Source organism: Dreissena polymorpha, chromosome 12 (assembly GCF_020536995.1).
Source record: "Dreissena polymorpha isolate Duluth1 chromosome 12, UMN_Dpol_1.0, whole genome shotgun sequence".
Lineage (NCBI taxonomy): Eukaryota > Metazoa > Mollusca > Bivalvia > Myida > Dreissenidae > Dreissena > Dreissena polymorpha.
In genome coordinates, this window is record NC_068366.1 from 26,652,721 (window position 1) to 26,667,980 (window position 15,260).

At 34.4% G+C, this 15,260-nt stretch overlaps 2 protein-coding genes across 5 annotated transcripts in view; one reads left to right on the top strand and one right to left on the bottom strand.

Moving 5' to 3' along the window:
* Positions 1-121: 121 nt before the first annotated feature.
* Positions 122-15,164, bottom strand: LOC127852842 (protein phosphatase 1 regulatory subunit 32-like). 4 transcript variants are annotated; one of them, XM_052386854.1, is made up of 12 exons: positions 15,091-15,164; positions 14,180-14,412; positions 12,705-12,858; positions 12,265-12,387; positions 10,834-10,894; positions 10,021-10,041; positions 7,207-7,319; positions 6,640-6,711; positions 6,090-6,295; positions 5,365-5,535; positions 2,548-2,712; positions 122-1,777 (listed from the first exon to the last, which is right to left on the bottom strand). In XM_052386854.1, exons 2-12 carry the CDS (start codon positions 14,407-14,409, stop codon positions 1,687-1,689), a joined length of 1,407 nt encoding a protein of 468 aa, XP_052242814.1. In that variant the 5' UTR covers positions 14,410-14,412; positions 15,091-15,164; the 3' UTR covers positions 122-1,686. The 4 variants fall into 4 exon arrangements, with proteins under 4 accessions (XP_052242814.1, XP_052242815.1, XP_052242811.1 ...); XM_052386855.1 differs by having other exon boundaries at positions 15,039-15,120; XM_052386851.1 differs by lacking the exon at positions 15,091-15,164 and adding an exon at positions 14,848-14,961.
* Positions 15,150-15,260, top strand: part of LOC127852841 (U3 small nucleolar RNA-associated protein 14 homolog A-like) — a 38,918-nt gene continuing 38,807 nt past the window's right edge. Inside the window, exon 1 of the mRNA XM_052386848.1 lies at positions 15,150-15,226. The gene's annotated coding sequence lies outside the window, so the exon portion shown is untranslated. The remainder of the gene's footprint in view (positions 15,227-15,260) is intronic.

Genomic DNA, 15,260 nt, shown 5'->3' on the forward strand with positions numbered 1-15,260 from the left:
TGCATTGTGTTGATCACGTAACTACGGATATGTTTCAAAGGCAAGACAACAGAACATTTCGGAATAACACTCAGATTTTATTACTTTCCCAAAACAATTATAATAAAATGAAAAAAAAAGCTTGATAAAAAGCATTGTCTTCTAAAATACTCATAAGAAATACCCAATTTATACAAAAGGCAACAAACACGTATGACATTAATGACATAAAATGTTGTAAATAACGGCCGTGTAGATAAATAAAATTAAAAAAACAAGATATATCACAGGACATAGAACATACACAGGCAGTATAATAATATTGTATACAACAATAATTGTGAGGGTGGTCTTCATTTTTGACCTTCATATAGGCTACCACTTTTATGTATAGGGGATGTAGAATGCAACTAGGTCTGGTAAGTCAGACCTCTAGTACAATACATTATACTGAAACTGAGGCATTATTGTCACATGAAACTTTTAACAGTAATGAATTGCACATCATAAACATTTTTCGCTAAGAATAAGAAATAAAATAAACACACACAATTATAAACAAAACCAAAAGCAAAAGCTATACAATTGGCAGATTACCTCTAATAGAAACACAGCTGGATATAAAAGAACTGTGCATTTTAAATGTATCTATAATATTGAGAAAGAACAAACCAGTAGAAAAACGACATAAAAGGATACTATAACAGTTTGCAATACAAAGCCATGATAGCGATTTGCTAAAATGTGAAAATGAGAGACTGCCATGCTAGCAAAACATGTTTTAAGTACACAATGCTATGAATATTTCAATAAAAAAGAAGAAAAAGCCGTATAAAAACATGTATTATGTCAGAGATTACTGTTTATAATAGTTTTACTTCAATAATACTTATTTACCCATGGACAATAATTGTATGTCCCATTTTAAAGTTCACAGGAACTAAAACTTGTATACATTCTTTTCGAAAAAAACACACTACCGTATTTAACCATGTATAGCAATTATTTTTTACCTCCAAATATCAAAAAAAAAAATGTGGTGCGCGTTATAGATTGATACAACGCTTTCCTGGTAAGTATAAATTGTAAATACAAGTAGTTAAAAACTGAATTTTTATAAAACGCTAGTCTTTCTGCACTGTACAAGGGCTAATACTGAACATTTGTAATGTCTTCCGTCTAAAATGTTTGTTTTCACACCCATGACTATAAAGTATGTTAGCTTATAAATATAAATATGTATCCAAATAAATGAGTAACTGAAAAGCATGACTCAACACCAATTTCTCAGAGATGTCTATATGAACAAACAACCTGGTTAACAATAATTACCTTTTTAAAAATATTTAAAGTGCCATAACTCTAAAAATTTATATCAGCATTTATATTTATATATATATAAATTTATATTTATTTATGATAGAATGACATCTCTAGATACATAACAGGAAAAACATGTTGTTAGATTATTATTATAAACGTGTATCAGGAGTTTAAAAGATTAATAAAAATAACGACAGAACTTTGGTGCACTAAAATCTAATAATACATGATTCTTTAACAATATTTTTGTTTGTAACCGATGATAAAAAACAACAGCTAATGAGTTTGTTTTGTTCTCTACTTTTTTTTATTTAAACTAAAAATCTAATAACTGTCCACCAATGTAAATCTATGACACAAGTCCCCCCAAGAAAACTGATTTGTCTAGGATGTAGCAGCCAGCATAGGTTGTCCCGTGTGCAGCTTGCTGTCGTAGGTGTGATCATCATAGAACACATCTCGAGACTTGATACTCCTGAAATACATAACAACGTCCATTTAGCATGGAAACTTTGCATCCCTAAATTAAAATAATAACAAGTGATGTTGGTAAAACATGTATACCTCCCCCCAGCAAGTGTCTCTATCCTTGACCTTTGACCTTTTGCCATGAAAATCATATGAGGTAATCCCTTGTTAGTACTTGTACTACCGGTAACCAGATACTAAATGATTTGATCCTAAGAATTCTCTAGATGCGGTGCAGAAACCTACTTCCCAGTGACCTTCGAACTGTTGACCTCAATTTCAATAGGCATCTTACTTTCTACGCTCATAACCACCATACCAGTTTGCATGATTGAAGGTAAAAGTATTTTCAAGATATTGTGTGGAAACCAATTTGCTGTTACAAGCCCTCTGGAACCTTGATATTTGACCTGTTGACCTCAATCAAAAGGAGTCTTCCTTTAATCACAAGTAACCATCATTTCAATATGCCAAGTTGTTGGTCAACAGGTTACCGCTTCTTGTAAGGGGCAGTGCCATAATTAAGCTGTTTATATACAATTATCAATGACAAGCGATGAAACCGTGCCTAAAAAAAAATAAAAAATAAAAGTTTAATTGAATGACAGCTAGCTCAATACAAATTATTCCAATAATTTAACTCTTTATTAGTAATTTTCAAACCAACGATCCAACATTCCCCCATGCATCATTTGAACGTCTCCCAGAACCATTTTTTAGGCTTCACCCTAATAATCATAGCATTAAAATCATCGGGTTCTCATGTTCCGTGCATACCTGGCCACATAGGGTTGTAATCTGCGAAGTGCCTCTGTGCTGTTGGTCTCCTGGCCCAAGGAATGGACCGCTGTGCTCTTGGTGAACCCATCGGGCTTCTGGTCCTGCACTCCCCCCCTGCAGTGGCCTTCCCGGGCTAAGCCCACAGGCGTGCTGTCGGTGAATCTGAAAATATCAAGCATCAGTAACATCAGTGAATTCTGCTTTTTGATGCAATGAACATTTGATTTATGATTATTTTTTAATAAAGACTATATTGAATTTGATGTAACTTTAATAATTAAACAAGAGCTACGCATAACGGGTGTCACGCTCGGCTGCGAAAGCTTGTCACGTTTTTATTTTTTTAAGGTCACAGTGACCTTGACCTTTGACCTAGAGACTCAAAAAAGGGTGTGGCATGTAGAACTAATCAAGCTGCAGCTACATGTGAACTTTCAAAGTTGTAGGTAGAAGCATTTTGATTTCAAAGCCAATGTTAAAAACCTTAACAAAATGTTAAGGTTTTAGCACGACGCGGACGACACGACGACGAGCTGGCTATGACAATACATTGGATTTTCTCCGAAAACAGCCGAGCTAAAAATATTTATTATAGGTAAACAACAGCCAAAAATATCACTCATTACAAAAACGCAACTTTTGCAATAAGTGGATAATGCTGCTTGTGTAATATGCAGAGAGGTTTAAAATGAGATATTTCCGGCTGTATATAAAATATGCTACAGAATCAGTCATACCCTCTTCACCCCTATTTTTTGACACATTTACACTGATCTCGGAAATGACCAGTCCATCAATTGGATCCGCAGAAATCTGCTTATCTGCAGACAAATCATGTCCCTGTTTAAGAAACCCATACCTAGTCACATATCGGGTGACAAATCTGGCGAAACAAACCCAAATACCCGTAGTCAACTAGTGGGTGACAAATCTGGCTAAACAAAGCCATACCAAGTAATATAGTGGATGACTAATCTGGCTAAGCAAACTCATACCTAGTCAAATAGCTGGTGACAAGTCTTGATTAACAAACACATACCTAGTCATATAGTGCGTGAGAAATCTGCCTAAACAAAGCCATACCTAGTTATATAGTGGGTGACAAATCTGGCAAAACAAAGCCATACCTAATCATACAGCTGGTGACAAATTTATCTGGATTAACAAACCCATACCTAATCATATAGTGGGTGACATATCTGGTTAAAGATACCCATACCTAGTCTTTGGGTGACAAATCTGGCTTAACAAACCCATACCTAGTCATATTGCGGGTGAAAAATCTGGCTAAGCAAAGCCTTACAAAGTCATATAGCGGACGAGAAAACTGACTTAACAAACCCATACCCAGTCACATAGCAGGTGACAAATCTGGATTAACTAAACCATACCTAGTCACATAGTGGAAGAGAAAACTGACTTAACAAACCCATACCCAGTCACATAGCAGGTGACAAATCTGGATTAACTAAACCATACCTAGTCACATAGCGGGTGACAAATCTGGCTAAACAAACCCATACCTAATCATATAGCGGGTGAGAAATCTGGATTAACTTAACCATACCTAGTCATATAGCGGGTGAGAAATCTAACTGAACAAACCCATACCCAGTCATATAGCAGGTGATAAATCTGGATTAACTAAACCATACCTAGTCACATAGCGGGTGATAAATCTGGCTAAACAAACCCATACCTAATCATATAGCGAGTGAGAAATCTGGATTAACTAAACCATACCTAGTCACATAGCGGGTGAGAAATCTGGCTAAACAAAGCCATACCAAGTCATATAGCAGACAAGAAATCTGGATTAACAAAGCCATATGTAGTCACATAGCGGGTGATAAATCTGGCTAAACAAACCCATACCTAATCATATAGCGAGTGAGAAATCTGGATTAACTAAACCATACCTAGTCACATAGCGGGTGACAAATCTGGCTAAACAAAGTCATACCTAGTCATATAGCGGGTGAGAAATCTGGCTTAACAAAGCCTTACCAAGTCATATAGTGGACGAGAAAACTGACTCAACAAACCCACACCCACATAGCAGGTGACAAATCTGGATTAACTAAACCATACCCAGTCAAATAGCGGTAGACAAATCTGGCTAAACAAACCAATATCTAATCATATAGCGGGTGAGAAATCTGGATTAACTAAACCATACCTAGTCATATAGCGGGTGCGAAATCTGGCTTAATAAACCCATACCAAGTCATATAGCAGGTGAGAAATCTGGCGTAACAAACCCATACCAAGTCATATAGCAGGTGAGAAATCTGGCTTAATAAACCCATACCAAGTCATATAGCAGGTGAGAAATCTGGCGTAACAAACCCATACCAAGTCATATAGCAGGTGAGAAATCTGGCTTAATAAACCCATACCAAGTCATATAGCAGGTGAGAAATCTGTCTAAACGAACTCATACCTGGTCATACAACCGGTTAGAAATCTGGCTAATCAAACCTATACCTAATCATATAGCAGGCTAGAAATCTGTCTACACTAACTCATACCTAGTCATACAGCCGGTTAGAAATCTGGCTTTTGGGTGAGAAATCTGGCTAAACAAACCCATACATAGTCATATAGCTGGTGAGAAATCTGGATAAACAAAACCATACCTAGTCATATATCAGTTGAGAAATCTGGCTAAACAAAACCATACCTAGTTATATAATGGTGAGAAATCTGGTTCAACAAACCCATACCTAGTCATGTATTTGGTAAGAAATCTGGTGTAACAAACCCATACCAATTCATAAAGTGAGTGAACATTCTGGCTTAACAAAACCATACCTAGTCATATAGTGGGTGACAAATCTTGCTGGGTTGTCATCAACAGCCACAAATCTGTCATTGTTCTCACTGTATCCTGAGAGCTCCTGGGTACCAGTAGCAGTGCGACCCAGTCTGTCACACTCCGTCTGGTAGGGCCGCTGCTCTCCCTTGTACGTATCCATGGTGATCCTAAAACAATAGGGTCGAACGTCATCAATTCTTGCTCAAGGAATAATATCTTTCATAAAATAACTTTTACATGGAACGATTTCTTTCTCCCACCAAGGTTCCTGCTCAGTGAATAAATTATGGGATGAAACTAATTCTTACATGGGTTTATATTTCTTATGCAATCAATTTTTTCATGTAAGAATTTCTTACTTTATTCTTGTTCAAGCAACAGAGTATTTAATGGACCTATTTAATTGAAGAACAATGTCTTACATGGTTGTTGCTCAATAAACAATTTAGGAACAATTTTCTTTCAAAGAACATTTTCCTTCAAGAAACATTTTTCTTTCAGGCAACAATTTCTTAAACTGTTCTTGCGAAAGGAACAATTTCTTATGGGAAGATTTTTTTTTCAATAACATAAACAAATGCTTCCATAGTACTATATAAAATGCCACCCAAAACGCTGATGCAAAAATGTGTCTATAATAGCTAATTCTGCTTAAGGACTGGTCATAATAGTAAATGTATATAATAATAATTAATAGAAGTCAGGAATAAAATGTACTTACGAGGAATAATTATTAGGATTCTGCATATTGTAATATTCTGTAGGATCTTGTTTGTGTGTCCTTTTCAACCTCAGTTCAGGGATATCTCCCAGTTTGTCGTAGGCGTCGCCCATGATTCGGTTGACGTACAGAGGCTTAGACTTCTCCCTCACAAATCCAGAACCCCTATCAGAACCATGTGATACCGTGTGGAAGGGTTCATTACCCTGGGAAAAAAAAGCACATCTTTCATGGAATAAATTTGAAATACATGTTGATAGTTAATTGAAATAAGTTAATGTGAGATTTTGTTCACAGTCCACACTGTTTTGGTAATACATGTATATACCAATTGTTCAAAATTCACGAATATAACATTTTTAGTTTTATTGACGCTAAGATCAGGGTAAGACCTGTAGTTTTATATTCTTTGATTATAGCATCATTTGTTTACACTTCCAACTGTTATCATAATTATATAATGTCTTTCGATATCCAAATTTCTCTGAAATCCGGAATCTTCACAGTCATATGCAATTAAAATAATTTACCCCCGCACTTTTCACTTTACCTGTGGATACTGTGAGGGCTGGAAACTCGTCTTAAAGATACTTGTACCAGTGGGTCGATTGGTGTACCATCCCTGTAAGGAGATACAAAATTGAATGATCTTATGGCTTAAAAAATTTGTATACACATTCAGTAGGAACAGAATACAATTACCAAAATATACACGTGTAGATCAAAAACTCAAATCGTAGGCTCAGTAGCTTTTTGCATAAAGACTCTATGTATAAAGACTTAAAAAAACACACACGAATTAACAATAAAATGCATAAGAACAAACCAAAATAAACCAAGTGTATTATTTAATTTATTTATAACATTCATAAGATTTAGCCTTCAGACAAAGAACTAGTTTCTACATCGTTTAGTGTAATGAAATGTCTGTTGTTGTTTTTTCTATCAATTGAACCGAATAGATTATCAAATCGTTGCACGCTTAACAACTGGGATTAACAGACTATCAGGAAAACTTGTAATTCATGAACACTTTTTTAAATTCAATTATTTATGGATGGCAAGTTTTTACAACTTTAATCCTATTTAACAGTAGAGTATGCTTAGTTATACTCACTGGACGTTCGTTCTTGTGCGGGTTTCCAGGAATGAATGTGATTGGTTCATCATTGTATGCGTGTGTGAACCCAGAAAACTCTTTAGGGCCAACGGTCTTACAAGATGTGTCCACTGTAAATGAATATAATTACACTTTCAACGATAAACACAAACTACCGGTATGCTTATCAAATTAACATGCTAAATGCCATTGAGCAGTTTACTTAATGTTATATGATGGTAATAATGATGTGTAATTCCTATCAATACGTTTAATGTGTATTATAAGAAGCAAGCATTTGATAAATCAGTGTAGTATTACTCTTAAGTAAGCATCAAACAGAACGCTAATGTCGATGTTTTTCATGTATGTAATGTTTTGAAGACGAAAAGTGTACTTCTAGCAATTATGAGAAACTAGAGTTCTTAAATGATATTGGCTATTTACATGACTAATAGTGGTATCAAAATGCTACAAGATAAAGCAAACATTGTATAAACGTGGAATGGCTATTACTAGATATATACTAAGATGATAAAAGGGAAATAACAAAATATGACAAACAGAGATGATCAGGTACTGCAAAAGCTAAGCCAATTTATTTGTGACATTTAGGCAACCAGTTGTCATCTTTCAAAACTACATAAAGTATATCTGGGTCAATATAAATTTCCTCAATCTTTAATACATAAATATATTTAGCTTTGTATTCTTTTTAATTGTAAATTGTGTCCATGGAGCGATTTTTTCACTGCTTTGAAAATCATTTGCTACTTATCAAATTAGAAATTGACCATACAAGATTTACCTAAACTAATTAATTTCTATAGAATATTATGTTTTACATGTGATTTTATGTAATTGTTGTTTTTTAAAGTGTTATTTTTTGCTAAATGCGATTTTGAGTGTCAGGGAAAATCTGACCAACTGAATTTATGACATCAAATAATTCTACTTGCTTCTCTAATGAGCTTTGTTTATTATTTCGTTGCCTTACATTCTATGTTCTCAACAATCATAATAAATCTCATAAAAAAGCAATCTTCGCCTAAAACATTTTCTCTGTGTTTGATCATATTCCTCACTTACTTATCAGTCTCACAACCTTGCATCCCTCATGATAAGCCATGTCTACGCTCCACACTCACTGACTGGTATCAATAAGCACCTTCATTAGGAATCTTTAGATCTTTAACCCTTTACCACTTAGATACCTATTTTGACGCATGTGTAGTCCCTCAAAAAGTAAAATTAAATTCAAGACCTTTCTTACTAGACTAAAGTTTTAAAGGCTTCATTTCCAACCCTTAGATACCGATGAGCAGCAAACAGAACAAGAGCACTGCATAACGGGTGCCATGTGACGCTCCATTGCGGGTGCAGTTTTTAATAAATTAAAGCTTGTCAGAATTTTTTTTTTTTTAAGAGATCACAGTGACCTTGACCTTTGACCTAGTGACCCAAAACTGGGTGTGGCATGCAGAACTCATCAAGGTGAAGCTACATATGAAGTTTCAAAGTTGTAGGTGAAGCACTTTGATTTTAGAGCCAATGTTCAAAACCTTAACAAAATGTTAAGGTTTTGCAATAACACGATGGCGACACGCTGGCTATGACAAAACTTCGGGTTTTCTCCGAAAAACAGCCGAGCTAAAAAACCCTGAACAGACAGTGAGTTACTCACAGGCTGTTCTGGTTTTATGCTGTTTGCACATAGCCATTTTCAGTCTTTGCCTCTGAGTGGGAAAGGGTTAATTCATGTTGTTAATTAATAGCTGGTATGCATACTGTCTGATTTGAGATTCAAAACAAGTATCAATGAAAACATGACAGGACTTCTGAAACTTCAACTAACACAAAGTATTTAATATCAGCTTAAACATGTGGTCAGAACAAACTTACAAATGAAGTACGATAGACGAAGAGATTATATATTTTTATACAAAAAATATATAAATCAAAATTATATTACTAACTTTCGACAAAAGTGAGAAAGAACTTTAACGGGGTTTTTAATACAAAACTATTGATGTGATTTCAAGACAGAACAAGAAGACAATATTGGAAGAAGACTGACAAACTTTGGGATGCTGTGTCAAGCAATCAGGAATGAAATAAGATTGTGAAATCTGGTAACTACATATAAAACAAGAGGAAAAGGAGGATGGCAGTTACACATGCTAAAATTTTGATAACTGGTAGCCTATTATTAAATTACATATACAGAATAAATGACATTTTTATGTTGAATATATTATAACATATGAATGTAATGTACAGCATTTAATAGCTTATTCAGTATTAAATAATTATTATTAATCATGCTAAAACAAAAAGTTTCTGATTTCTAAAAAATCCCATAGCATTTAGGCGAAAGAAAGGAAAATCTGTTGACAAAAATACTATCTAAAATACATGAAATAAATAAGGATGATCTATGCTATTTTGGAGCATTTTATAATATAAGAACTACAAGAGATGTGTTTGTCCGAAACACAATGCCCCCTATTGCGAAGCTTTGAAGCCATATATTTGACCTTTGACTTTGAAGGATGACCTTGATCCTTTTACCACTCAAAATGTGCAGCTCCATGAGATACATATGCATGCCAAATATCAAGTTGCTATCTTCAATATTGCAAAAGTTATGACCAATGTTAAAGTTTTCGGATGGAAGCACAGACTGACAGACGGACTGATGGACAGTTCAACTGCTATATGCCACCCTACCGGGGGCAAAATAACATACATACTCTGAAGTTTGAAGACCTAAGATAAAAAGGATCTACACATATAAAACTAATAATCAGCTAATTAATTATTCAAGTTTACCATGGTAATAACTAACTCCATCTGTGTTGGAAAAAGCAATGGTACAAGTTCTCATACAATGATACACATAATAAACAAGAGATACAAATTGCCAAAACAATATGCATCTCAGTTCAGCAAATTAAAAACAATTAAATGCAATAATATAACGTCGAGATCTTTATAAATAAGTTTAAGGAAGAATTCATGAAGCCCACTCCAAGATTATTGGGACGATGGGAGAACACACATGTTACAGATTTATGGTAACAATATGTACTACTTATTTCTCCAGTGTTTTTATAAGTGATAATACTTGATAATATCGAGGATTAATTCAAATTATATCACCATCACATGTTTCTATCTTTACAACTGGGATCATATGAAAACAAAATTAATGCTGTTGACTTACACTCACAATGTCAAACACATAGATCACAACAGTACAACAAAACTTAACTTTTTTCAAACAGAAATCATTATACAACTAAAGTAACTGGATGTACTCATAAATGTCAAAGGTTGTGACTGCATATGCCTTGTAATACATATATGAGAAAAACATATGTAACCTTCACATTATTGAACAGACAAAGTTAATAGCACTGCACATTTACATGTAGCATCAGAGCTCATTCTGCTTTTTGAGCGGACCAGTAATAGCTGCAATAACAAAATTTTATCTCAAAATATTCTTACCGTTAATTGATTAGATTTTTTCATAAAACCCTATAAAATATCAACATGTTGTAAAGATTGCTGAATAATTTCTAAAGTCAATGTGAGCCCTGTGTACAGACGCAGTCGTAAGCAACTTGTTCATGCACTTACTTCTGTCAGGCTGAGCTCCTAGAAATCTCTGCTTGGTTTCTGACAACATGTACTTCGGACCCTACAACACAAAGCAATATGTAAAGTATCGAAACGTGTAAAATACAGGTTCAACCTTGATTGAGGGAGTGATGCCTCTTCCCACATAAAAAAGAGCACGCACTGGGCAGTGATTCAAAAAGAAAACCAGAGTTTTGTCACAGAAGCAATTAATGTTGTCTCACATTCTCCATAGTTTTCATCAACCTGGCCTAAGTGCTTATAGTTATGGCAGGATCCAGATTTGAGCTTTCACTCATCTCTGTAACAATAGCAACCACCATTTGTTTTGTGCAAAAACATTGAAATAACCTGCATATTCCCATACGGCCCTCTATCAATAAACTGAGTGGTATTAACCATTCTATAGTACTTTTGGAATTATCACAGTTTTTACTTATTTCTGCAAATATACCAACAGCAATTATTTTTTGCCTGGGAAAAGAAAATGAATGTACATATTGCCCATATGGCCCTCTATCCAGTTACTCAGTTACATCAACCAAGCCAAGGTGCTTTTTAAGTAATTGCAGGAACCAGAGGCACCAAAGAGGACTAATTATATCACCATTCACCTGTAATAGCCCTTTACCATTCAGAAATGCACTTTGGTGCATTTGAAGTCTCTTATAATCAATTAAATTTAAGTCCTTTCTTAATATATTCAAGTTTGAAAGGCTTTATTTCCAGCCCTAAGGTAGAAAACAGCATCAAACCTGAACAGACTGCGAGTTACTCGCAGGCTGTTCTGGTTTCATGCTGTTTGCACATAGCCATTTTCAATTTGCTTCTGAGTGGGAAAGGGTTAAGTAAATTTACTTACTATAAGATGGTCTGAATTGTTTTTACCAATGTTCCCTTTTTTATTTGATTAACAAAAGTTAATTTGTCACTACTCAGCTTGTCACATTTTTGTCAGACATATGAGACACCTTTGGCATTGTTCGCATCTATGTTTCCACCCATTGTTGAACACCCATGTGCGCAATAATGTTACACGCAATATAGTATATCTAATTAATCAACGCTAATTTACAGAGCACGGATTATTTTATTTTTATTTTAACTGTTTACAGCAGATGATGCACTCTGTCCCAATCCTGATTGAGCTTTTCTCTGGAAAAAAGATCTTAATACATGTGCATAAAGTGTCGTCTTACATTACCCTGTGCAAACTGCACAGGCTTATCTGACACGACAATTTTTGCCTGGACTGTATTTTTGTTAGAAAATACTTTCTTTAAAAGAAACTTTTAATGAAAGCGGAAAATGTTGTTCCTGATTAGCTGCATGGTGCAGAGTTCACAGGCTTACATGGTCTGACACTTTAGGCACATGCATTAAGCCTGGTTTTTCCAAACAATGGTCAATTAAACTGGTAGTAATACTTACATATCCTGAGTTCTCCAGTTCCACAGGGTCTTTAGCCCTCAGGGAATGCAGCAGAGGTTTGGCCTTTGGGAGAATGCTCGCAGGCGCCGAGGCAGCCCGCGTGTCAATGAAGACACCCTTCACCTAGAATACATTCCCGCTGAGTGCAAAACTTTTGTATGTGCTTGAAATTGCTTTATAAGATACAATAATTTGCTGCTAACCCTCTAACGGATTGTGTGATTAAAATGGCATACAATTTATAGTATAGTATTGTAATTTTATTTTAATTTAAGTGCCAAATGTCAGTAAGCTAATTCCCTAAAAACTTAAAATTTAAACATAAATTGAGATACAATTAATCTGAACCTAAGAAATATAAAAAATTTTAAAGAATAAAAAATATCATCGTAGTGTAATATCTTGCATAACCGTGCCACTGTACAATTTTGTTTGAGTACCTCTCGTTCCAGTGGTGTGGTTATGGGCTTCTGTCGAACAAATCCTGAGCCAACCTGATGGCAGCTAAAAGGCAGAGGTTCATGCCCCTGGTTTTCTCTGGATGGTTGAAAGTCAATACTTGTTAGGCTGCGGTAGTTCTGGGCACAAATTCGACTGAAATAAAGGAATTGCCTGATACATTTTAGCAACATTATTGGAAACAACACATGATTAAAGTAGTGTAAAAAACAAGAGTAAGTCCATAAGATTTTAACTTGTGATTCTTTTAACTGGGCTTTAACTTATTTTATTATTGAATATTAGAAATTGCATGGTTGATACCCATGCTCATTAAAATCTGCTATGCATGGTGATATCTAGTAATGGCAGCAGTTTCAATAATTGTGCTTGTTGCAGATTTTTGCTGTTAAGTAATAACACCTTTCAGAAATAGGGATTGCTTCTCCAAACTACTAGTTTTGATGATGACATAATGTGAAACCATTTATTTTGTCAGATACATTTTTTGTAGTTTTTCAACAACTTACTATTTCTTCAGCACAAAAATGGGCTAATTTCTGATTTTGAAAACAATAAAATTTGTCGGTCATTTAGATGATTTTGTTGTAATACTTGTTTGCAATAAATCAGGGTAGAAGGAGGGGTCACTTGTGAGTCACTTGCAGGAAGTGGACCATTTTTATTTACATGCCATTTAACTAGTCCATGGTTATGAGGTGATAGTAGCTGGCCCTTCTTATAACATGCCAATTAACTAGTACATTGTTATGATTAGTGAATTAATGGGAGTAAATGACCCTTCTCAAGGTTTGAAGTTGATCAAACATTGTCATCTTTCAATTGCATTTATTGTCTTTGATATGCGGTGTATTGTCTTCTCATTATCCCTGAACAAATACAATACACACAATTGGTAAAAAATCATTAAAACTTAGCGATAATCATTACTATTCTACATAAACGAAGTCATTGCTATTGATACTGCTTTACTGCAATAGCGTTTAACATAAAATGTCAAGTGTCAAAAGACAGACGCAGGATGCATGCATGTATTATGTGGGATATAAATGCCTCCCATTTCTACGGTAACTCATTCATCTTTTTTTGAGCATTGGAAATAATTATTTGTTACAAACTTAAATTCGTAAATTGGTCTACTGACGAAATATACGAAAATTCATGCTTGGCAAATAATAATGGTTTGAAAGTATAATGAAAAATAAACAACAACTCTTTAACTAGATGTGTGCAGTTTGAAATGTTAATTTAAAAACTATAAATGTATATATAGATATTTTGGGAAGTCAATAGTCGGGATTATACATAGCCATGGACTAAATTGATTGTTACAAATATAGCGACATTTATTTTAATTTCTCTTCTTACCACATGATCATCCTTACAGATGATATACATCTCAACAAAATAATGAATACATTACTAGAACAACTATTATAATACAAAATAAACATACGCTAATGTGGGGTTATCTTGGCTGTCAAGTCTTTGGTTATAATAGACAGCAGGGCGGAAATTTGACAAATATCCTGTTCCTGTATGGCGGCCTGAATGTGGCTTATAGTTCTCGTAGTGCTTCCCATATGTTGTAGAGTTCTGTGTGACATAAAACTTCAACATATTGGTGTCTGGGCCATGACTAGCCTTAATGTGGGCCGTACGGGTACCCTTTGGCAGTGGACCCATTTCCTGAAATGAGCAGTATTACAAATATGACTACAAGAATTTGAAATAATTAGGTGGGTCAAAAGCTATACATAGGTTATGTTATATACATGTTATTCTCATACCGACAATACATAAATTTTGATTTGATTTGAAGGTTATAAATTGATGTCTTAGTTTTCACATAAATCCTTAAACAAATGAACTACAAGGTAGTGTTTACCAGTGAGCATTTTCAATATTAGTCATAGTTTGAAACAGAGTCTAAAATTAATGTTTTTTAAACAAAAAATCATTATGACATTATTTTTTAAAAGGAGATTAATATAAAAAAGTGTGAATAATTGTTTACTAGCACTAGCCTTTTAATAATTAAACAAACATCAAACACACATATTATTTTACAGATGAATAAAACAGACTTAAACCATTAATTAATACAGCCGTGGTGATATTTACCGGGCAATAAACCCCATGATAACATGAATATTGTAATAAAACAGATAAATGATCCAGCCAGATTAATTTCATCCTTTCGTTTTCATTGATAAACAATCGCGTCAACTGTCAAGGCCATGATTAGGGTTAGCAAAAACATAGGCTTCATTCATTAATGCATTTGCAGTTTTGTACAAATAAAATATACCTACTCTGAATTGTGTGATTATTCTATTTCTATACAATTAAACAACAATAACAAACCTTTTAACAAATGACAGGTGCCGCTTGATACGTTGTCATTAGTAACACAAGGGAGGTAAGTTTTGTAAAACGGAAGTCTTTCGTAGACCAAGAACCAACATTCGCCAACTTCCGATATAAACACGTGAAAATTGCGGTAGTTATTTTGTACCTTATGAATACATTGTTTG

Bases quoted from the DNA above. Each gene is read 5' to 3' on its own strand.
- LOC127852842 (XM_052386851.1), bottom strand. From the start codon at position 14,919: ATGAAATTAATCTGGCTGGATCATTTATCTGTTTTATTACAATATTCA. The intron at 14,413-14,847 runs GTAAATATCACC...TGCTCATTTCAG, and splicing joins ATCATGGGGTTTATTGCCCG to GAAATGGGTCCACTGCCAAA. The intron at 2,713-5,364 runs GTATGGTTTTGT...TGATATTTTCAG, and splicing joins GTCACCCACTATATGACTAG to ATTCACCGACAGCACGCCTG.